The sequence below is a fragment of the Ictidomys tridecemlineatus genome, chromosome 1 (genome assembly GCF_052094955.1).
Source record: "Ictidomys tridecemlineatus isolate mIctTri1 chromosome 1, mIctTri1.hap1, whole genome shotgun sequence".
NCBI classification, from domain to species: Eukaryota; Metazoa; Chordata; class Mammalia; order Rodentia; family Sciuridae; genus Ictidomys; species Ictidomys tridecemlineatus.
In genome coordinates this window covers 109,787,470-109,813,516 of record NC_135477.1, presented here as the reverse complement: position 1 = coordinate 109,813,516, position 26,047 = coordinate 109,787,470, and the positions used below count along the sequence as shown (strand labels likewise).

The window sequence follows — 26,047 nt, the reverse complement described above, 5'->3', positions numbered from 1 at the left end:
TCCGCCCTAATCTTTCCGGACCGAGGTTCCACAGGCCCAGGAAGGACCCACTGGGGTACTTCCGCTTCCTGTAGCACCAGATAAGTCGCGAGAGGAAGCTTAAATACAGTCGTTTGGTTTGCATTTAGGACCACTTCGGTGAGTGGTCATTCTGATGTGCTTTATCATACGTACTGGTTTATTTTATTTTATCTTATTTTAAAGTAAAGTGTAATCTGACAGTAATTTCAAAACCATTCTCTTCGACTGAAGGCTGAAGATTTTGCGCAGGCGCCTTTGGGGCGGGAGGGCCCTGAACGTTGCGAAGTCCCACCCAGCAGGCCAGAAAGGGGAGAATATTGTTGTCCGGCCCTGGGAGGTGACAACTAGATGGGATTGAGTTTTACTCAAAGTCGTTTTCCTGCTTGTGCTTAGTTTATCTGGACCTTACCCTTAAAAGTCAGTTAACAAGCCATCAAAATGCTTGGGAAATACTTCTGCATAGTTATAGTATTTGAGACTCCAAGGATATGAGTGAATTCAAAGGTCGGGTGCGGCTCTTGACTGACATTAGAGCTTTCTGATCCATGCTTTATCATAGTTGTGATTTAATCTGAAATGTTGCCCCAAATTAAAGGCTTGTGTGGTGGGGAGAAACGTGAAATTAAGACAGAATCTTCTCACATGGTTTTAAGGAAAAGGGGACATATTATTTTATTTCCACTACGTGTGCATGTCAAAACCAGGATGGAAAAATAATTTTCAAAATGAAAATGAATGTATCTTTTGTGGCTTCATGTGTATGCATAAGGAGTTAAAGGTTTTTGTTGTTTTTGTAAGCTGAAATGAAGCAAAGAAGTATCTGGTGTATTCATTTTCCAGTCTCTCATATTGCATAAAATTGTACTGGCCCATTTTTTTTTTCAACAATTAAAATAGAATACTTAAAAAAATCAGAATACAGATTCCAAGTTTTTGTGTTATTGAAACCAAGATTTTACTTTAAGTTGGAATACATGCATATTATTACCTTTTACAGGCTTAGGTTACCAGCTTGATGGTTTTTACCCTTCTTGAAACACAAAACCTTATTGTATTTGAAGTAAGACTTAACTGTCTTACTTCATTGGACATATAAGATAAAATTATCAAAGGAATTAAGCAATAAATATTCACAAAGATATTTGTTCATTTTAACCAAATATGATCCTAACATTCCTTTTGCAAAAACAGAAGTTGTGATCACCCTCAATTACCTTTTCAGATTCCTAAATTCTTGAAAATATAAGCAAATCCAAAAATGGGCTAAATACTCTTTTTTTGAGAGAGAGAGAGGAGAGAGAGAGAGAATTTGTTTTTTTAATATTTATTTTTTAGTTCTCTGAGGACACAACATCTTTGTTGGTATGTGGTGCTGAGGATCAAACCTGGGTCACACGCATGCCAGGCGAGCGCGCCACCGCTTGAGCCACATCCCCAGCCCGGCTAAATACTCTTTACTTACGAAATTCAGATCTCTTAAATCTTCTTTGTGAATACCTTTACTTAATAATCTGTGCACAGAAGATATTTTATTTGTTTGTCCTGAATGTTGCAGCTTAAAACCATTCTTCTCATATTAACTACCTCTCAAATGGTTGGTTTCTCGGGACCAGGTGATGAATAGGAAAAATTTCTGTTTTTTAAATTATTTTACATAAATACCAAACATGAATAACAACTCTTAACCATCTATTTAAAAGGCAATGCTTTTATAAACTCATCTGTCTTAGGCATTTTCTATTTCTCATCTGTCTCTTAAATTGAGAGCCAGCATTAAACCATAATGTCATTATAGCTGAGTGCAGTGGAACACACCTGAAATCCCAGCTACTCAGGAGGTTGTGGCAGGAGGGTCACAAGATAGAAGTCAGCCTGTGCAATTTAGCAAGACGTTCTCTTAAAAAATAAAAGACTGGAAATGTGACTTAGTGGTAGAGTGTCCCTGGGTTTAATCCCTATTACTGCAAAAATATGTAAATAAATAGTCATTATAAATTATATGCCTCCTGAGTCTTCTGGGTTTTGCTATTAGCAGTATAAATTTATAAATAAACATAGCTCTAAAACATTAATCACTATTAATGAAAGGACAGAGATTTTAAAATCTTTTTTCCTTATAAAATTTTTGAGAAAAAAAATGTTCTCTTAAAACAGCCTGATGTGAATGATAATATTTGAATATAACAGTAATTACATATTGCTTTACTATTTACAAAGGACTTATCAAATCCATTATATCATTATTGTAAAAAAAAAGGACAGTTGTTGTGTCTTTTTTTCCCCCAAACATTAGTACTGAGTCATAGGTAAGTATCAAACACCTGTAATTCTTACTCCATCCTTCTTAGACACACCCTTCTTGAAATTCCATGTATGTATTCTCACCAACAGTACTCTGCATCTTTGATAGTACTTAGTATGTCAGGTTTTTTTGTTGTTGTTGTTTTCCTGTTGTTTATATACTAGTATTGTATTGTGGTTTTAATTAACTTTTTTTCGTTGTCTCAAGTGATGTAGAGTACTTTTCATTTATTTATTTAACCATATATCCATACAGCTCTTTTGCTCATTTGAAAAATTGGATTGTTTTCTTATAAGTTTTGAAAGTTCTTTATAAATTTCAGATAGAAGTTCTTTATTGGAAATGTGTTTTGCAAATATTTTCTCCCAGATGTGATTTTTTTTATTTTCTTAACAATATCTTTAAAAGAACAAAAGTTATAATTTTTATTTCATAAATAATGTTTTTTATTTGTTATTTTAGAAGTCATTGCCAGACCAAAGTTCTTCTCTTCTAGAATTGGACTTCTGTAATTACAGGTTTTATATTTGGACCTATGACCCATTTTAAGTTAATTTTTACATATAGTGCGAGGTATAAGTTGAAATTCATTTTTTATACAGTTGTTTAGTTGTTCCAGTATTTATTGAAAACAGACTTTCTTCATTAAAATTACTTTGGAACTTATGCTGAAAATTTGTTTACCATATCGGAGTGGGATTTTACTGGAGACTCTTATGTTTTTTCCATGGATCTACTGCTCTCATTTTGCTAGTACCATAGTCTTGATTGCTACACCATCACTTGGTCCCCAGAAACTGAGTCTTGTAATAATGAAGTTCTTTAACTATTTTTACTTTACAAAATTGTTTTAACTTTTCTAAGTCCCATGTCAACTTGAGAATTGGCTTATCTGTTTCTACAAAAGAGTTTCTGGGTTTCTGATTTGGATTGCATTGAATCTTTAATCAGGTTGGGGGAAATTGGCATCTTTGTAAAGTTGTCCAGCTTTTTCTCCTTGATAGGGTGGGAGTAACTTTACAACCTTCTACATTTTAGACAGAAACTTCTGTGGGAATTTTTAAATGATATTTCGGATGGAAACAATTTACTTTCATTGTGTTTTTCACTGTAATATCCTTATGGGAAGAGATCATAGGATTAATTCCTTTATTTGTAAAATGGATGTCATCCCTTACTGCTTTCTCAGGAACATAATACTGCCACTTATTATTTTTTCCTCTCCTCCATTTCTAATAGTCTTTCTCTAGAAGCCCTGCCTCTGAAAAAACTTTTTGGGTTATTCCCTTCTTGCAACCAAAACAATTTTTCTTTAATTTTTAAAAATTGTAGTAATTTGAAATTTACCATTTTAACCATTTTAAGTGTGCCATTAACTAACTAGCATTCAGTCCATTAATATTGTGTAACAATCACCACCATCCATCTCCAGACCTCTTTTCACCTTGTATAAATGAAGCTATACCCATTAGACAATAATTTACCTCTTTCCTGCTCCCTATTTAGACCAATGACTTAACCTTGTGTCTGTCTCTTTTGTTTGTTTATTTGTTTTTAAATACCTTTATTTAATTTATTTATTTTTATATGGTGCTGAGGATTGAACCCAGGGCCTTTCACATACTAGGCTAGCACTCTACCGCTGAGCCATAACCCTAGCCCCTCCGTCCATCTCTCTTTTTTTTTCTTTTTTAAAATTTGTTTTAATTAGTTACACATGACAGTACAATGACCTTGACATATCATACATTTGAATCAGATGGGATATAATATCTCATTTTTCTGAGTATGCAGGTTGCATAATCACATTAGTCACGCATTCACATATATACACACAGTAATAATAATGTCTGTTTCATTCTACTATCCTTCCTATATCCCCCTCCCCTCCCCTTCCATCACTTCTCTCTACCTAATCTAGGGTAACGCTATTCTTTTTTTTCCCTCATATCTTCATTCATGTATTTTGTATAACAATGAGGGTCTCCTTCCACCATCCATACAATTCCCTCCCTTTCCCTCCCACCCCTCTTCCCTATGTAGAGGTAATCTTCCCATGCTCTTCCTCTCTTCCCCATTTTGAGGAGCCAACCTAGATGACTTTCAGTGGATGAATGGATTTAAAAAATGTGGCATATATACACAATGGAATATTACTCAGCACTAAAAAATAATAAGATCATGGCATTTGCTGGGAAATGGATAACATTAGAGCAGATTATGCTAAGTGAAGTTAGCCAATCCCCCCTCCTCCCCCCAAAAAAACAGATGCCAAATGTGTCTCTGATATAAGGTGGGGGGGGTGACTCAAAATGGGGAAGAGAGGAAGAGCATAGGAAGAAAATTACCTCTATCTCTTAATAACTGTTTTCAGAGCTCTTTCCTTCATGACCAAGAGCAAGCTTACTGAGTCCACTTTCTTAATTTCCAGTCCTTACCTCATTGCAGTTTGTTTTCCTTCTGTCCTGCTGTATTATAACCACTGGATACATTTTAGTTCTATATCACTTAACCTCTTCTACTTCTAAGAGAGCAGTCACTATATATATATATATATATATATATATATATATATATACACACACACACAACACACACACACACACAGGGTACAAGTCCTTTGTTTTATATATATATATATATATATTTATTAAAGACATCTTTTCCCAGTTTCTGACTTGCCATTTCACTTTCTCAATAGTATCTTTTGATGAACAGACATGTTGACTTTTATGAAATCCTTGTATATTTTTTTGTGTGTGTCCTGTTTAAGAAATCTTTGCTTATTCTAAGGATTTCAAGATCTTTTCCTTTGTTTTCGCCCAGAAGCTTTGTTGTTTACCTTTCACATTTAGGATTATGATCTATGTGGAATTAGTGTTTAAGAAAAATGTGAGGCAGCTGCTTAGTGGTTTTATTTTCCTATAAAGATATCCAGTTATTCCAATATCACTAAAAGACCATATCTTCCCCCATTATATTGAATGTTTTGTTGTAAACTAATTGACTTTATATGTATGGATCTAATTCTGCATTCTCTATTCTGTTCCAGTGGCCTATTTGTCTATTTTTATGTTCTACAGTGTCTTTTTTACTTATTTTTATACAAGATCTTAAAATCTAATCCATTCATTTTCAAGGGTTTTTCAGAAGCTGCAATATGCTACTTTGTGGGTACAGCCATCTTTTATAAAATGAAAAAAGTTATATATTTAAATGAAAGTGGATTAAACTTAGAACAAATTGATTGATAATACTTTGTAGAGGACCGACCTGTTTTTTAGATTATAATGGGACTATGCTAGCATTACAGAAGTTTTACTTTTAAGCAGATTATAGTTCATGTTAACTTAATATTGAGGGATGTTGGAATTGCATTAGTATTTTCTGTGAACTTGTAAATAGACCAGAAAAGTGTTACTAGCTGTTCAAAGAGCTATATCATAGGAAAAGAGACTTATACAACTTAAGCTATGTTTCATTGGCATACTTTGTTCTGCTTTGTTCCAATGTTCTCTCTACAGTAATATATTCTTTGTTTCATCTTTGGATCCTTCAATAGTCAGAAAATATATTGTTTTTAGAATTTTGAATTTTAATAATTTGTATTAGAGTTGTAGCAGGAAACTGAAGATATATTCTCTTGTGTTTTTTAAAGAAAATTTAATGAAATTCCTTTTTTCAGAGGTATGGATAGAGACAAATAAACCTGGAGATTAATAGCAGCAAAAGATAGTTACCACTTCTAGGACTGACATGTCAAGAAGAAATGATTTTGACTTCCAGTGAGAATTAGAGACAAAGAATACAGGCTCCCCGATGGGTGCTCTTTGTAAAGGGTTGCAGCTTTATCTAAGAAAAGAGCCAGTAAATAAATATCCTGACTTCTTTCTTCTCTTGCATTCTGATTTGCCACTGCCTCCCACTGATAGTTCCAATCAGAAAATGATAAATGCAGAGTGTAAGGGTCAATTTCCTAGGGCACAGCAAACAGGAGAGAAAGGCCAAAAGTGGATATGGAAGATTGAGCATGGTGGCAAATAGAATAACACAGAATTGTTCCTTTTAACTGAAAATAAGAAATAAAAGCTTTTTTTTTTTTTTTTGTAACAGGTTCACCATGTTACCTATAGTCTGTTATGGAAAAGGGTTTGGTTTTGCTTTTGCCAATACAGCCAGATTTTTTTTATAACATTGACAGAGTACATACAGCACCAAAACTCATTTTTGTTCAAGATAAATAGTTTACATGTAGATCAGAAGAATGTATGAGATCTGGCTGCTAAATATCTTCTCTGTCATGTATCATTAGAACATTCACAAAATATATTTAACATATGATTTGAATATGAGTTTTTTTGCCTTTTGTAATGATCATGAATGTATTTAGAAGTAATATAAAATTACATTTCTCTCCTTATAATCTGTTATTTAAATGTCACATAACAGGACCAACCTATGTAAGTAACATTTTCATTGTTGGCAATAAGAGGACTAACCAAACCTTACAGAGAGTATATTTGTTCATTTTTTCCCTAGTATATAGAAAATTTTCAGCATTGCTTATCACACAAAAAGAGACATGATAATTTGTCTTGATTTATCTCAAAAATAGCATTTGAATATTTTTGTTCACATACATCACTCTATTCCTTTTTTGTACCACAGTTGTCTCCCTCCCAGAAATGTTTTGGGAATGCTCAATTCAAAAGCAGAGATGTGACAGAAACCTGAACTAAAATAGGCTTTTCCCAAAGCATGAATTAGATTATTATTTAAGTAATATCTTTTAATACCTTTTACCTAGGTTCACGATGGTCCGGAGTGGAAAAAATGGTGACCTTCATCTTAAACAGATTGCATATTATAAGCGAACTGGTGAATATCATTCAACTACACTACCAAGTGAGAGAAGTGGCATTAGAAGAGCAGCAAAAAAATTTGTCTTCAAAGGTGAAATTAACATCCAAATTTTGAATATAAGTTATAGATTCTTTTCCACATGCATTTTTATTTTGTGGATTCCTGATAATTTCTGTGGTAATTTGTTGTTGCTAAACAATTATGAGTTAAGATGATAATGACAATCAAAAGCAAAATGAAAAATCACACTTAAGCCAACTGAAGGCCAATAAGCATAAGAAGGGCCTTCAGAATTATATACAGAGATACCATGAAAAAATAAATAAAACCTACATAGAAGCCTGTGTGGGAATTGATTGATTTCTCCTTCCTTTGTACTTGAGTAGTTCCTACTTAGTTGGGGCATTTTCAAGCACTTATGCCACTGTAAATGAGGAATTTATTTGATGTTTAATATAAAAATATTAACAGAGTTAACTAATTTGTTTTCTAAAAGAAGAAATGGAGGGAATTAACTGTATTCATTTCTGTGGTCCCCCCACCCACTGCTATAAAGTATTCTCAGAGTTACATTTATTTTTGGATCCTGAATTCCCTTGATAGATTAAATATTTGAAAGGCAGTGCAATATTTATCTTGAAAGGTCCTCTTCCCCCCTCCTCTCCTCCAAAGAGGATGAGAACTTTGGGATAGGATAAATAAGAAGAATAGTCAATGAGTAGCTAAATGAGTGTCGGTGCTTTTAATGGGAGTTTTGCACATGGGTACGTTAGGCTTTTCCCAAAGCATGTCAAGAAAATTCTAATAAACAAATGCCTGTTCTCCTCTCCTGTGTACATGCCTATCAATAACTCCATATGCTTAAAGAAGGTAGGCTATTTACTTCTTATACCCTTAAAATGAGGATTCATTTTTATTCATTTTTTAATCATTTATGGAAAAAATGTTTAACTGAGTTTTCACTGAATGCTAATCATATCCTATGCCCTTAAGATACATAGAGTTCCTGATTTATAAGATAAAGAGTTCCTTCACTCAGAATGCTTTTCCTTCTAATTAAATAAGGAACATTTTATTCAGCATGTGTTTTAGCACATAGTAGCTTAGTGCTAGATTCCGTCCTTTAAGTAGTTATCCTGTCCATACTAGAGAAGTGATGGTTCTGAATCCCTTGGTTGTTTCTCAATTGCAAATTCTTCTTAGGTATCCTAAAGAAAATGCAACTAGCTTGGAGAGGTGGAGTATGCCTGTAATCTCAGCAGTTTGGGAGGCTAAAGCAGGAGGATCATGAGTTCAAAGCCACCTCAACAATTTAGCAAGGCCCTAAGCAACTTAGTGAGACCCTGTCATTAAATAAAATATACAAAAACGGCTGGGGATGTGGCTCAGTGGTTGAGTGCCCTGGGTTCAATACCCAGTACTAAGGAAAAAGAAAGAAATGCAATTAGTTCAGTGTAGTGGTATAGCCCTATAATTCCAACCACTGGCAAGTTCAAGTTTGAGGCCATCCTAGGCAATTTAGTCAGTTCCTCTATTAAAAAAAAAAAAAAAACAAAAACAGGCCTGGGGAGGTAGCTCAGTGGTAGAGTGCCCTGAGTTCCATCCTTAGTACTATAGGGGGAAAAAAGGAAAGAAAATAACTTAAAAGATTTAGCTTCTTCTTCTTTACCAACCCTAGCTTCTATTCAAATCTAGAAAAAGCAGAGAGGGGTAGTTGCTTACAAAACTACAGTTATGTAAGTGCAATATTTTTAGAAAATTCTGTTCCGGGGGTTATTTTTCTGTATATAATTCATTTGCTAATTTATGCCATTTTTAGGAGGCATCTGCAGATATTTTTCCTAGTTTGAGTTCTCCCATAGATAATTTCATACTGTCACAGTTATCACATGCTTTGGCAAATAAGCTGGCTCTGCTTGTATTGATAGTTACAGAAGTAAAGCAGCTAGGGTTCTTCCTAGATAGCTAATAACAGCTAAGGACCTTAGAGTTTGTATGATGACATCATTACAAATAAATATTATTTTAAGTGGAGAAAGATTTTGTAAATTCAGTAACTCTATAGATTGAAGATAAGTCTGTGATTATCTTTATGATATAAATTTTAAACAGTTACAGTTTTATCTCTTTGGTATCATTTATTCCAGATAAAAAGCTGTTTTATGTTGGAAAAGACAGAAAACAAAATCGTTTGGTAATTGTTTCAGAAGAGGAAAAAAAGAAAGTCCTAAGAGAATGCCATGAAAATGACACTGGAGCTCATCATGGCATATCCAGAACCCTCACTTTAGTGGAATCCAATTACTATTGGACTTCTGTGACCAATGATGTCAAACAGTGGGTATGGCTTTGTGTATTTAGAACACTTTGACTAATATTTTTTTAAGAAGTATGCAAAATTCGTTGTTGCTCCAGATTTACTCTGGATAACATTTCTCATTAAGTATTTTTTTGTATGGGAGTTTATGTTCTAAAAATATATTGTTTTATTTCCCTTCACAATTCTTTTAAATCACTAAATTACAATTTGAACTAAAATAAAAGTATTGTTTAAACATTTGAAACTACCATATTTAGGGCTGGGGTTGTGGCTCAGCCGTAGAGTGCTTGCCTAGCATGTATAAGGCACTATGTTTAATCTTCAGCACCATATAAAAATAAAATAAAATGAAGGTATTGTGTTCAACTACAATTAAAAAATAAAATATTTAAACAAAAAAATACCATATTTATATAGATGATTTAGAACCACATTTTCATCATTGAACTTTTTTGTGTAGGCAGAATTTAAATGGGGCTGAAATTCCTTTGATTAATTTATTACATTTTTAATGCCAGTCATATTTTCTGTATGCAGGAGAATATGTTTACAAATCAAACCCAGTTTCTGCTCTCAGCTTTCATTTCTATTCCAATTTGAGTTAGAAAGTGTCAAACATGGCAGAAACTCCAAACCAAAATCAAATTGTGAACCTGCCATGCCTCCCTTATAAACATGCAGTGAAATCTTTGTCACTGAATATGTATGATTTGAGAATGGATATGATCTTCTGAAATTATCAGAGGTTATTTCTGATTAAATCTGGTGAATAAGTTCAAGTTGGAAATTGAAAAAATCTGATCAAAAGTAACTATGACTATACTCTGTAGTAAGGTCATTTAAAACTCTTTCTTAAAGAGTTAGTTTGGAATTAGTTTCCAAAGTGAAATTACAGAAGTATATTGAAAAATGGCACCATCCATAAATTTATCATTTGATCTCATCTCACTTCCCTTAACTGAAACATGGGCTTTGTTTTTGTTCACTGACACCCCTTTTTTCTTTTGTTAGGACCTAGAGAAATTCTTGGCGTCTATAAATGTGGTTATTGAAATTACATCAATGAATATTCTTGGAGTAAATGAATGAATGAACATCTTAAGAGTGATAACTTTAGAAGCATCTTTTACATATAGAAATTATCGCATATTCACAAACTGATTTAAAGTCTTAGAAAATGAATCATCACATAGTTTCCCATAAATATGTACAATTTTATGTGTCAATTAAAAAGTAAAATAATAGGGACTGGGGGCTCAGTGGTAGAGTGCTTGCCTTGCACATGTGAGGCCCTGGGTTCCATCCTCAGCACCAAATATAAATAAAGTAAAGGTATAAAAAACAAAGTAAAATAATAGGAAAACTTACTTTAAGACCTATTGGTTTAATAAATATTTATTGAATGTGAATTAGAATTATGTTCCGTATGACTAAAACCCTATAAGATGGTCATTTGATAGAAATAGCAATTACTATTTGCTTATTGTTCTTAATAAAAGATTTTTGTTTTGAATTTAATTATTTTTTTCTGTACCACTGAGCTTTATACTTTTGTTTTCATGTTGTTATTTTCAACTTGAAAATTTTCCTTTAGCATTTCTTACAAGGCAGTCCAATGACAAATAACTCACATTTTTTTTTTTTTTTTTTTTTTGCCCTGGAAATGTCTTGATGTTGCCTTCATTTCTAAATGGCAGCTTTTCTGGGTAGAGTATTCTTAGTTGTTAGTTTTTCAATAAAAGGTTTAATTCAGTTTGCTGTTCTTAGTCCAAAAGTTTCTCCTTCAAAATGCAAAGTACCTACTAACCATTTCAAAATTATCATTTATAAGATTAATTTTATATGTCAACTATATTAATATTTGTCTTTATTTTCTTTATTGTGTTCCTCTTTGTAGGTATATGCTTGTCAGCATTGCCAAGTGGCAAAAAATACAGTTATTCTAGCACCTAAACAACACCTTCTCAAGGTGGACAATCCATGGAGTATAGTTACTGTTGATCTGATGGGACCTTTTCATACAAGCAACAGAAGTCATGTATATGCTTTAATCATGACAGATTTGTTTACAAAATGGGTTATGATTTTGCCTCTGTGTGATGTTTCAGCATCAGAAATTTCTAAAGCTATTATCAATATATTTTTCTTATATGGACCTCCTCAGAAAATAATAATGGACCAAAGAGATGAATTCATTCAACAGGTAAGATTATTAAACTACTTAGGTATGAGAGTATATTCTTCCTGACTTTCAGTGTTCAGTCCACAGTGCCCTGTGCATGATAAAGTGCTTAATAAGTTCAGATAAATTGCTATGGTACAAGGGTAGCTGGACTGGAAATTAGGAGACTAGATTTTAGTACTTATTGTGCTGCTAAATATTTGTAAACCTATCTTTGGGAATCCTCAAACTAAAATGAGAAGATTACACAAAATAATCTTTGTTTGCTTCTTGCCCATGAAGCCAGAAGGAAGATTAGGGGAGGAAAGGAAGAGGGTTAAGGGGGAAGCAACAGGAAAGGGGAGAAACTACAGAATGAAATTAACCAGGGCTGGTGTTATGGCTCAGTGGTAGAGCACTTGCTTAGCACATGTGAGGCCCTGGGTTCGATTGTCAGCACCACATATAAGTAAATAAAATAAAGGTCTATTGACAATATATATATATGTATATATATATACATATATATATATCAAATTATGTGATGTACTTATATGAGTATACCACAGTGAATTCCACCTTTATGTGTGTCTATAAAGCACAAATCAAAAGAAAAAAAAACAAGAACAAAAAATTAGAAGACAAACCAGTAGAGTAGAGGAAAGGGAGCAGAGGGAAGGAATGGGATGAGGAAAGAAGTACTGGGAACTGAAATGAAACAAAGTGTGTTCCATATGTTTATGATTATGTCAGAATGAACCTCACTTATATGTAACTAGAATGTACTGATAAAAACTTAAAAATCTCTAATTGTCAGGTAAAGGGGAACTTGACTAGATGGAAAAATACATCTTATATATGAATGAGAGTATTCAATATTGAAAGGTGTTTTTCCCCTTATCTTGGCCTTTTACCTAATTTAAGTTAATCTGGAAGAATGAGCAGGCAATAATATGAATGAAAAGTCTAAAAAAAATGTAATGCTGTTAGAGTTAAGGCCTATTTTAAATTTTTGTAATTAAACCAGGCAGAGTAGTACACACCTGTAGTCCTAGCTATTTGGAAGGCTGAGGTGGGAGGATCACTTGTGTCTCAGAGTTCAAGATGAACCTGAGCAAAATAACAAGACTTTGTTTCAAAAAAAAAAAAAAGGAAAGGAAAGGAAAAAAAAGTATAAAATTTCATAAGGGATAGATTACCGTATAAGAATAATCAGAGTTAGCTAGACTTTCTTGGTACATAATACCTATGATGTCTCAGTCCAAAAGAAATACCTAAACTTGTATTTATTAAGTAGTTAGGGCTTGTGTGAGGATCCCTAAGACTATCCCCATCTTCCACTAGGGACAATCCTCATGATTCACTAGGAGAACACAGCATTTAGGCATATTCATGGTTAATGTTTATTCAGTGGAAGCATATAAAGCAAAATCAGCAAAGAGAAAGGTATATGAGGAGAAGTCAGAGAAATACAAGAAATAGTAACTTGTGTAAGCTCCTAAGATCTCTCCCACTAGAGTTACACAGGATTTGTTTATTTTCCTGCAGCAGTGAATTGTGACAAGGGATGTGGAATATTGCCTGCAAGGGAAGCTCTTTGGAGACCCAGTGCCTCGAGTTTTTACTGGGACCTTTTCTCATAGGCACCCTGGCCTGGCATATAACAAATTTCTAAACCCTCAGAAGAAAAAGTGTTTAGCAAAAGCCACATGATTTGTATAAACTATTCAGTCATACTGAGCTATGCTTATCAGAGAGTGGGTAGACCCTTTTGGTGGGAACCAGAATCCAAGATCTTAGACATCTGCCAAGGTTCAATCTTATAAGGAGGATTTTTTTTTTGTTTTGTACTAAGGAGTGAATCCAGGGGTGTTTAACCACTGAGACACAATCCTAGCCCTTTTTTGTGTTTTATTTAGAGACAGGGTCTCACTGACTTACTTAGATCCTTGCTAAGTTGCTGAGGCTGACTCTGAACTCGCAATCCTTCTGCCTCAGCCTCCTCCTGAGTCACTGAGATTACAGGCGTGTGCCACCAGCTAAGCATAAGGAGGACTTTCAAAGGATAGCAGTCTCAGACCTTCCATGTTAATTCTTTTCAGCACAGGCCTATGCAGACAACTTAATAAGCATTTACATCCTAACCCACTTAATATCCATTTTAAAATATAACACTCGTAGCTGGGGGTGTAAATCAGTAGCAAAACATACTTAGCATACACGAGGTCCTGGGTTTAATTCTCAGCACTAAAATAATAAAGAAAATGAAATATGTATATGTTTATAAAATACTAATAAATTGAAAGTATTTTTACTTCATTCACTAATCAGTTTTTGCTAGTAGTGTATGTACTTGTTGTCCACTACTTAATGAAAGCCAGGCAACTGGTGGCACACCTCTAATCCCAGCCACTTGTGAGGTTAAGGTGGGAGGATCAAGAGTTTGAGCTCAGCCTGAATAACATGGCAGGATCCTTTCACCAAAAAAAAAAAAAAAGAAAGAAAAAATCCAAAGAAATTCACTAATGATAATATAGAAGCCATTATGATTAGCCAGCAGTTTTTTTTTTTTTTTTGGTTATGTTTAAAGTAACTTTAACGTTTAGTAAAGATAATAATAAATGTTTACAAGTCTTTTTTTGTGAAATTTCTTTATAATATAAAAGTTACATGTTTGGGAAAATTTGTACTTTTTGCTGTGATTAAATTGAAATATTTCATAAAAGTATAATGGTGAAAATGTAAAATGTATTCTTTTGTCAGCAAATACAGAAAATCCTGCTTAGGCTGGGGTTGGGCTGAGTAGTAGAGCACTTGCCTAGCATGTGTGAGGCACTGTGTTTAATTCTTAGCACCACATGTAAATAAAATAAAGATCCACTGACAACTAAAAATAATTTTTAAATAAAGAAAGAAAACACTGCTAGAGTGTTGAAGTAAGTTTATAACAATACACAAATGGGAAATTTATTATACATTTAGATAAAAATTCAGATATTTCTAACATACTCAGCTTAGAGTATTTGCTAAATTGTTTACATAAAAGATACAAAATTTTTTTGTAAACTTCTGAAGAAAGAGAATAAGCCTTTATTATTTGTTCTTCTTAAATATACATTGACAGTAGAGTGTATTTTAAAATATTATACATATATTGAGTATAACTTATTCTAATTAGGATCCCATTCTTGTGGTTGAATATGATGTGGAGTTATACTGGTCATGTGAGAATAAGACTTTTTAATGGGAAAACATCTTCATTTTTTAAAATGTCATATGAAACTAAAATTGTAACAACTGATAGAATATCTGATTAGATGGTTGAGGGGAAAAGTTGATGGGATAAGGTTATCACAAGTGGATTCACTGGATTATTCCTAGGCAACCTTTTGTAATAAAGGGATTGAAGCCTTTTCCATGAGTCATTTAAAGCCATTGATCAAGTCTTCAGATTGAAACTAACTTCAGTGACAACTGTTCTCTGAGATTTCTAATTACTTTTTAATCAAAAGGAGAAAATTAGTAGATAAGAACTGATTAGTAGATTAGTACATATATCAGCATGGAATTGTGTTCAGCAGCAAGTAACAGAGAATTCCTCTTCCTTTTCCAATACATAAACTGCAAAAAGAATGTTTTGTACTTAGACAAAAGAAGACCAGGATGAAAAGGAAAGAATGATAACTATGAATATCACTGGGAACCCATGCTGAGAGCTTTCTGTTCTACCATCTTTGGGTAGTAACTCTGCATCTTAGGCACATAATATGCCAGAGCTCAGGTCACAGTGTCTACATATCAGTCAGAAGAAAGGGGAAGACAGTGAGCAAAAACAAAAAAACTAATAAAAGCTGAGATTATATAATAAATTTAGCATATCTTTTTTCTGCCAGAATTGTATTTCATGAGCACTTTTACCTTCCAGGGAGATTGGGAAATACAGTTGCATTTCTTTCAGCTTTTCTCTGATTAGTATTACATGTTTAATTGTAACGTAAGGCTGGGTTGTAGCTCAACGGTAAGGCGTTTGCCTAGCATGTATGAGGCATTGGGTTCCATCCTTAGCACCACATAAAAATAAATAAAATAAGTTATTGAATCTATTTTTTTTTAAAGTTTGGGGAGGCATGATGTAGGAAAAGTAGTTATTTTACATTTTACTGTTAACAAGTTTTCTAAACTCATTTTAACTTCTTTTAGGCCCTGCATAAAATAACTGCAATAGCAACAAAAATAATAGCAGTAGTTAAAAGTAATAAAGGTAGTTAAAAGTAATAAAGTAGCTAAAACAAATAAGTTCTTGACTATTGCTTGGCAAGAATTCTTTTAAAATGCTTTATAAACATTAAGTTATTTAATTCTCATAGGAGTTCTGGATAAGAAGTTTCATTATTTTACAGATAAGGAAGTTTGGCCAAGTGAGTTTCAGTCACTTGGCCAAGGGCACCTGACTATTTACTGAATTATGTGACCTACTATATATATGATGAACTGAATTAAAAGGTTACTTGGATACAGAATTGCTGTTAAATCCTGACCTTCTGTTTCTTTATTTTATGTGTGTGGTAAGGCAGTTAACCTCCCAAGGTTATCTTCAAAATAGGGTTAATAATACCTCAGAAAATCATTTTAAGATTTAATGACAACAATGTAAAGCATCTTTTGTGTTGACTATCACATAGCAAGGACTCAGTAGTAACTACTATTTTAAGTAAAATATAACAATTATTTTTATTTTTTATTTTTGAAGTATTTGACATTGATTATAGGGGCACTTCACCACTGAGCCATATCCCCAGCCCTTTTTTATTTTTGATTGTGAGATGGGGTCTGGCTAAGTTGTCCAGGCTGACTTTGAACTTATAGTCCTCCTGCTACAGCCTCTAGAGTGGCTGAGATTATAAACATGCACTAGCATGCCCACAGTATATATGTTTCTATTTAGAATGTGCTGTGGTCAGTGAAAAGGAATTCAAATTCTTTTTGAAGTCTTTTAAATCAGTGAAAAATACAAATGTTAAAAAGTCAACTTTGTTTTATATATTTTTCAGATCAATGATGAACTGTATGGATTATTTGGTACAAAACAGATTATAATTCCTCATGCCTCTGGAACTGTTAATCCAACCGAAAGTACTCCCAGCACAATCAAAACATTTCTTTCCAAATACTGTGCTGACCATCCCAACAACTGGGATGAGCACCTATCAGCTCTTTCATTTGCCTTCAATATAACTCACTTGGTATGTGCCTTTATATTAATTCTGTACTTCTGAGTTATGACTATTTCTTGGCTAGAAAAAATATTTTATTACAAAATTGTTTATTTTTCTTAAAATAGGAACCTACTAAGAATACACCGTATTTTCAAATGTTTAACCGAAATCCTTATATGCCAGAGACTTCGGATAATCTTCATGAAGTGGATGGTGGTAATACAAATATGTTTGCTAGAATTCTAGATGCAATTAAAGAAGCTGATAAAATAATGGAGAATAAGACAACTTCAGTGGGCCAGGTGATTCTATTTAATTCCAGTGGCTTTGGAGGCTGAGGCAGGAGGATCATGAGTTCAAAGCCAGCCTCAGCAACAATGAGGCTCTAAGCAACTCAGTGAGACCCTGTCTGTAAATAAAATACAAACTAGGGCTGGGGATGTAGCTCAGTGGTTCAGTGACCCTGACTTCAATCCCCAGTAACCCCCCCATCTCCCCCCAAAATGAAAAACTATAGAACTCTATAAAGTGATACTTATTCTTAAAATTTCAGCATGTGTACATGTTCATGCACATACATATGCCATTCCCTTAAACCAAAATGTTTCTATATGTTAAGTTCTTCTTGTCTTAGTTAAATGGTATGTTTGCTAGTTTGGAATTCTGATAGTAATGAGAAAATTACGAGTTTTAGAATCAGAGCTGTATTCTGTATTTTGACTTTGGGAAATGACTAACATATTTTAGTTTGCCTTCTCTGTATAGCAGGGGTGAAAATACTGACTTTGGAATGTTACTTTAAGAATTGAATCAGACTCTTGCCTACTTTACAGTAGCATTTCAATAAATAACCATTTTGTTATAATATTATCATTATCTGCATTTGCCTTCAAGAAATAACTCACCTCTTGCTTTTTTTTTTTTTTTTTTGCATTTGTAGATGGAGAACAACAATTTAGATGACCTAAATAAAAGCAAAATCATTGTTAAAAAGAAACCAAAGCAATTAAATCCATTTCATTTAAAAGTGGGTCATGAAGTTTTAAGACAAAGGAAAAATTGGTGGAAGGATGGTCGTTTTCAATCTGAATGGGTTGGTCCTTGTGTCATAGACTATATTACAGAAAGTGGATGTGCTGTCCTCAGAGACAATACTGGAACTAGGCTTAAAAGACCTATCAAAATGTCCCACCTTAAGCCTTACATAAGAGAATCCAGTGAACAAGGTAAGTATCTGTCACTTTTGTGCATTTTTACTTTCTTTGAAAAGAGAAATTAAAAATACTAAAAATCTTTCTTACTTTTTTGGGTTTTTTTTTGTTCTCATTATTTTTATGCAATTTGATAATAGTTTTAGGTAGGTATCCCAAGCCTGTTTTATTAGAATGTGTCTTCTGAAACTGAAAGATTTTATTTTGATTTGTAGTAAGCTTTTTAGTAATTCATATGGAAAATACTGAACCTATATCTTCTGTTTTTGCTTTCACAACATCCTGTTAGTCACTTGATGCCTGATTTTAGCATGGAAAAAAAGCAACTAAAATTATCAATGCCATAAACAAACATTGTACAGAATTTAGTTGTGAAATAAATAAGGGAACTTAAAAATGTCATGAGTGGGGAAAGGTGAGGGTACAAGGTGGGTTGTTCCCACAATGCTATAAGAAGACATGATTGTACTCTAAACAGTCTTAATTATCCCCAAATATGACTAGTTCTTTATAGTCAAGATAGCTGATCTTTCTAACCTTTACTTTCGTAGACTAGTTAAATAACATTTTTGCCATAGCTTTCAGATTAAGTCTCTTACTTTAACAAGAGTGTTCTATTTTGTCCCTAGAGCTTCTCTGGGGCAGATGACTGAGAGAGAGTTAACTGATACCTTAGCCAATAATTATGCTTTTTATCTAAAGAAAGGTACAGCATAAGTAATATTTGAATATAACTAACAGCTAATGGATGATATAATATTGTTTTTATTTGTTTTATGGCATTGGGAATTGAATTCAGGGTCACTCTACCACTGAACTAAACCCCCAGCCCTTTTTATTTTATTTTGAGTTAGGGTCTCACCTCAATTGACCAGGATGACTTATATCTTATGGGCATGCACTATCATACCCAGCCAACACAGTATATTTTTAAACAATATAAGCAAGTTATTTAGCAGGTTTAAATAAATAGCAACAAGAGCCGCAATGACAAGTAACCTACACTTATCCTGTATTTGGATGTGAAGCCCTTAGGAGCTGGTCAGTAATAATAGCTCAACTATGCTTCTTATCTAAGCCACAACTCTTGTGCTAAAAGCTCTTAGTGCTTTTCCTTCTTGTGACAGACACAGTTATTCTAGTCAGTAAACTTATCTTGACTATGTTCTAATTCTGAAAACTCACAAGTACCTTCATTCTCTTTGTTAGAAGATAAGTGCTTTCATTCCTTGTGCCTCTTGGTTCTCAGCTACCCGGTATAATCTCTTGCTTCCACAAGTTATGTAGAAAAAAAGATTATTTATTTATAAGCTATCCTTTCTGTAGCAAGATTTCTTTCTTATCTTGGCTGTTCAGGACTTGCTGCCTTCTAATGTACCGACCTTCCTTAATACAAAATTTACACTTAAAATGACCCTGTACCATGATCTGTTTCAATATTTTTTAGTTTACTTTTACCACAGACTTTCTCAGAAAGGACAGCAGATATTTTGCTGCTTCTGAATATAGCTAATCTTAATTGGGAACAAAAGTTTCTAAACATTATAAATTTTGCCTCATTATTGAATTCTCCAAAGATGTTTCTTTCAGTAATATGAGAAAATTGTAATATTACTACTAGCATACACATTGTAATCTAAGATTAATGGGTGAATTTGTTTTAATTTTTCATGTTAACCAAAGGGAGTTCTCATCTGGTCATCTTAGAATCTGCATCTTGATTGGCCATTCTTTGGTCCTCTTTTTTGTATTTTTTTCATTTGCAAAGACTCAACATACATGAGATTCTTGCCATCTATTTTTTTTAAATATCGTGTATTTTCCTAAAAATCTTCATTTTATAAGCTGATTTTCAGGAGTCCTTGAGCTAAATATAATGCAAACAATATCTTTGAATAACCCAACTTCATATTTGACATAAATTTGGGCAACCTATATCCAAAAGAACTATAAATTTGTCTGCTTTTGTCATCAACACTCTTCACCATTCTTGAGATTTTGTAGTTATATTAAAGATTTACTATCTGAAACACATATACGTCTGTTGCCAAAATCTTATCCATTCTTATCTAGAACATAATGTAGACAGAACACATTTGGTACTAGATCTACAGTATTTGTCATTGCTATTTTAAGCAAGGCTATTTAATATTTTGTCTCATTATTTTTTTAGCAAGAAATTTTAAAACATACTGTAGTATCTCTTCATAATCATAAATGTTCCCTTTTGAAAGGAAAAATTACATTATTAATCCACTGTTCTATTCATCACAAATTTTGAGTTGTGATAGATTTGGTCTCCTTCACCCAAAAATTTCACACTCATTTTCCTTCATGATGGAAAACCCTGCACCTGCAAAATGATTTGCACTATTGAGTAAGTTTTCTATTGTTACCAAAACAAATTACAATAAATTTAGTGGCTTGAAACAACAAAATTTTGTTATGTTAAAGTTCTATAATTTAGTGTCCAACATAGCTATCAGTGGGATAAAATCAAAGCATTACCATAGTTGTGCTCCTTTCTGAAGGCTCTGGAAAGAATCCATTTTCTATTTTCTAGAAGTTATCGTCACTACTTGATACAAGGTCCTTTTCTTCTGTCTTTAAAGCCAGTGTGGCTCAACCTCCTCTTCTACCTCCCTTTTCCACATTTGAAGATCTTTTACCTTGGACCTGCCTACATAATTCAAGATAATTCCCCTTCATTTTCAATGGCACTAGGGATTGAACCCAGGAATGTTCTACCTCTGAGCTGCATCCTTGACCTTTTTATTAGTATTATTTTATTTTGAGAAAGGGTCTCTGTGTTGCCCAGGCAGGCTGGAATTTGGAATCACCCTGCGTTTGCTTTCTGAATAACTGGGATTATAGACATATATTACCTCACAAACTAATCTTCCTATTTTAAGTGTAACTTTTTACATCCTTAATTCCAGCACTACCTTAATTTGGCATGTTAGATTATATATGCATAGGTTCCAGGGATTACTATATAGACATCTTTGGGAGTCCATTATTCTGCCTACCAGAGTATAGTCTGCATAAATGAAACAAAGCAAAACTTAGTCTATATGGCATTAAACTCAAAATATCCACATTATTATTGATTATTATTGTATAGCTCAGGCAGAGAAAGCCTTCTTTTGGCTTTTTAGTTTTATAATCTCCAAGAGTCAATCCAGTCCTCTCTTGATAGTATTAATTATTATTAATGATAGTGATGAGATATGAAATTATAGTTATTATTTATGAGAAACAATATAATAGAATGGCAACGTGTTCTAAAAGACTGAGAATTACCAGACCATGTATAGGGTTAATTTAGTCACCTTTCTTCAGAATAAGAAAGTTAAGTAGTATGAAACCTTATATTTTTCTTTCTGTAGGAAAAATTAACTAAAGTCATTCAGATTTTTGAGGTTCTTATTTTAATGTATTATTTTTAAATCTATTTTTTAATCTTATTGCTTTATTTCTTAAAAGTACATAATAAAAAAGTATATCAAATTACTGGCACAGCAGCCTATAATCCCAGCAGTCCTGGAAGCTGAGACAGGAAGATGGAGAGTTCAAAGCCAGCCTCAGCAATATTGAGGCACTAAGCAACTCAGTGAGACCCTGTCTGTAAATGAAATACAAAATAGGGCTGGTGGGCTGGAGTTGTGGCTCAGTGTTAGAGCACTTGCCTGGTATCTGTGAGGCACTGGATTCAATTCTCAGCACCATATATAGAAAAGTAAATAAATAAAAATAAAGGTCCATCAACAACTAAAATATATGTATTCATATAAAATTTAAAAAAAAAATAGGGCTGGGGATGTGGATCAGTGGCCAAGTGCCCCTGAATTCAATCCCTGGTAACCGCCACCCCCCCAAAAAAAACCTGAAATGATACTTTTATTAAACAAATCATAACTTAATTAAAAGGATGAGAAAAGAAGTTTGTAAAGTCTGTTGTGTAACATAACTGAGTAGAGAAGTACTTTAATATGGTATGTTTATCTTTCTCTATTTTGAGGGTAAAAGCTTCACATTCTTTTCTATATCCTGACCCAGGATTGTTCTAGATCAACATAGTCTAATATATATATAACACAAAAACTATATAACATATAATTTTAAATTTTCTAGTAAAAATTTTTAAAAATACAAGGCAATATGATAAAATATTTTTAATGTCATATTTTTCATAATTCCATATCTAAAATATTAGACCAACATATGTATGAGGTTCAAAGTTTCTTTTCTGATAATATTTATTGAAATTAAAGAGTATTTCTTTTGAATTAGAAGATTTAAGCTATAGTAGAATTTGAAACCTAGATAACTTCGAGTAGTTTTCCATTGTGTATAAAATGATTTGTGTCGAATTTGCTGAGTATAATCCTTGTTCTCTACAGTTTTATTATAGTAAGGTAGTTTAGATTCTCACTTATTTAAAAGAAAAAATGTGTATATTTGTGTATGATTATATTACATACATTTGAAGCTTTCCTTTTACTAATAAGTGATACTAGTAAAGTCAGAGTAACTTCGAGTGCTTAAGCTCAAGGTCTCTGAATGCATTTCCAGGAAATCAAAGTGATTAACTCATAAGCGATTAACATGTAGGCATATTACTCTCTGACGATATATATTTACAGTGTATATTTTTCGGATGTAGAACAATCCACTTATCTGTATGGAAAAAATTTTAGGCAGAAAACTTTCATCAAAGATCTCTGAAACTGTCTTTGGAAATTCCTTTAATGCTATGGTATTTATAATCACTTAATAACTTTACAGCAGTGTACAGACCTTGAACCTATAGAATTCTCCATTGACTATTAGTAGAATAATTTACCAACAATACTATTACCATACCTAACCTTTGAAGTTCTCTTATAAATTACTACCTGCCCCAATGTCAAACCTCTGTCAACACATTCTGAGTTTTTCATTTCCATGGATCATTTTTTCTTCTTTCATGCTGCTGTTGGTCCTAATACTTCTCATGGGGTGTGTGATTTGTATTTTCTCTTTCAGTTTTATTCATCTTATCCATCAGTTTATCCCATATCAGAATACAGATATCATTTTCTTTTCATCTTCAATTATCTATGTTCCATCGTAAATTGTGTATCTTCTTAATGTTATTTTCAACCTAATCACTGCTTTTACATTAATAAGAATTGGTGAAATTAAACTTGGAACACCTCTTAAAACTAAAATACCAGGCATAGTTTACTTCAGGAAGAATAACTGGGCTAACATAAGCCCTAACTTGTTTATGTGATCTGTTGATAGCCTAGATTTGTATGATGTACTGAAGTTTATAAATTTAAATTTACAAATGTTTAAATTGGATTAGTTAGTGTAGGATCATTTCCCCAAACATGTTAGCAAATTTATCTAGTCTGATCAACTTTCATTGATCTTCAATCTAAATGGGCAAATTATCTTTCTTTTGCTATTTCTTGAATTTAAAATATAGGTACTCAATAACCTAATAAAAATTTAAATAGAATCTGTTAATGTCTTGGGAGAAAATTCAGAAAAGAAGGCAAGGTTCAGGACATAATCAGATGTGGTAGAAAACTGCCTTTGTAATGAATTAAAAGTATCTGATAGGAAGAAATCCTTTTCTGTTATTCTTTATATTAAAAGATAGTGCTACTTTGCTGTCAGTTTAACATTCATTTTAGATACATTTTTCCTGAGGATAATGATGAATTTGCTAAGAATATAATAAAATGCTGGAAAGAAGATTCCCTGTAACAGTTTCAATGTAGATTAGTTAGACCTAAGAATTACACTTACGCTAACCTTTTAAAGCTACTTCATTGAAGCCTGCTTCCTTACACATTCCTATCACATCTGATTTTACCAACTTTATTTTCAGTAATCTGTTTATAACCTATATTGTAATAATTTGATATTATCTTCCTAATGTGTGTTGTAAAAAGATCGAAGAATTATCTAATATTGTACATGTAAGGATGTGACAAATATTTTAAACCTTGATAATACACCCAGGAATATTTTGCCAGAAGCATATTAAAGACATCATCATTATCAAAAACATAGTTTTTAATTTTGCTTTTAATCTCTACCACTCCTACTCCCTGTCTTCCACACATAAGTATCTGTCTAAGACAGGTCAAGGTAATGGGAAAATTTATCTGTTTTAAAATCCTTGACCATTGTGTGTGTGAGAGATATATAAATATATAAATTTTTATTTATTTCACACACACACACACACACACACACACATTTTAACTGGATAAGTAAGAAGAAGTTAATCTTGATTGTTCATTTTCATTAGTTTAACTTTTGTTCCTCTCTTAACATTGTTTAATTTTAAAATGATATTTAATTATAATTGTGAAAAGCAAACTTATGTCTCTTCTTTCAGACAGTCTTTATCTCTTGCAAGGTTCAGTAGTGACAGATCATGACTACATTGGATTGCCTGAAATTCCAGTTGGAGCCTACCAAGCAAATATTCTTGTAGAAGATGCACCTATTGGTATAGTTGACAATGAGTTACTAACATCAAGCAAGGATCGTGAACTGTTAGAATATAGAAATGCCAAAACTTCTCCATTGATAGAAGATCATGGTACTCTTGAAAAGCAGACTTTCAGTCTGTTGGACACTTCAAACCAAGTTCTTGAGTACTTAAGTTAGTAAATACCAAAATTAATTTTTAAGTACTTATTTAGAATGTATAAAACCCCTTGAGTCTTGATATTTTATCTATTAAATTGTATAGAAGTATCTTCACACTCTGAAGGCAAAATCCTGAAAGTTTGTTTTACAATGGTTTATTTATATAAAGTTGTGCTACATTTGAGTATCAGTGTGTGTGTGTGTGTGTGTGTGTGTGTGTGTGAGAGAAAGAATTCAGTTTTTATTTTAAATAGAGAATGGGTAAAGCACCTTTGCTTGTTATGAATTAAATTCTAGTTCAAAACTCTCAAATTTTGTCTGTTATTGGTATTGCATTTTCAGTTTTAGTTTCTCTCCCTTTTAAAACATAAATTTTAACTACCTAGAATGGGATTAATAAATATTGGATGAACTGTAACATTAATGAAATAAAACTGCTTTCTTTGTCATTTGAGTTTCTAAAAACAATATTGTGGAGGAAAATTAGGGTTGCTTAATGGGTTTTTCATAATATTGATAATTTCAAATTATCTACTTTGTTAGATAGGTTCAAGAAACTATATGTTGGTTTGAAAACATTTGTTTATTTCCATATTATTTATTAAAATCTAAAGCATCCATTATAAGATTTTTTTCTGCAGTCTTTAAAAAAAGTAAGTATGAAACTGTAATGTATGATTTCACAACTTTGTTCAACAAGTATTATAAAGCACCATGTGAAGCAACGTGGGCAAATTAAAAGATGAATAAGATGTGTACTTCATCCTTATAAGGGACTTAATGCCCAGTAAGGAATATAGACCATATAAGACATGTACAACTCAAATTATAAGTAAGAAAATTGCTAAATTCCATAAGACAAGTACAAATAATATACCTATGAAGGCAAAAAAAAATGTTTCTGGATAGAAAACTTAAATTTATCCTCATGGAAAAAGGATTACGCAGACTAGTCCTTAAAAATGGATAGTATTTGGTGAGTGAGTACAAAAGAATTACAGCAGAAGATGTGTACAAAGAGAAAAGTATTTCAGTTATATGCAGAAGTTGTCTTCACTGCCTTGATATGGGAGATAAAGATGAAAAAGTAAGTAGGAAGTCTTGTGGAGAACTTTGAATACAGTTAAGAAGGAGTCCTTCACCCTCATAACTTCAGAATATGACCTGATTTAGAAATAGAGTTATTACAGATATAATTAGTTAAGATGAGGCCTATTGAACTAAGATGGGCTATAATTCAATATGACCAGAGTCCTAAAGGAAGCTTGGACACAGACCCAGGGATTGATTGCAAAC

General features: G+C 32.8%; 1 protein-coding gene across 2 annotated transcripts; it reads left to right on the top strand.

The window, feature by feature from the left end:
- Positions 1 to 40: 40 nt before the first annotated feature.
- Positions 41 to 25,063, top strand: Gin1 (gypsy retrotransposon integrase 1). Of its 2 annotated transcripts, XM_005326129.4 has the most exons (8): positions 41 to 138; positions 7,131 to 7,276; positions 9,334 to 9,527; positions 11,404 to 11,709; positions 16,719 to 16,910; positions 17,009 to 17,185; positions 17,824 to 18,109; positions 24,495 to 25,063. In XM_005326129.4, exons 2-8 carry the CDS (start codon positions 7,138 to 7,140, stop codon positions 24,767 to 24,769), a joined length of 1,569 nt encoding a protein of 522 aa, XP_005326186.2. In that variant the 5' UTR covers positions 41 to 138; positions 7,131 to 7,137; the 3' UTR covers positions 24,770 to 25,063. The 2 variants fall into 2 exon arrangements, with proteins under 2 accessions (XP_005326186.2, XP_040128712.2); XM_040272778.2 differs by lacking the exons at positions 41 to 138; positions 7,131 to 7,276 and having other exon boundaries at positions 9,387 to 9,523.
- The last annotated feature ends 984 nt before the right edge of the window (positions 25,064 to 26,047 follow it).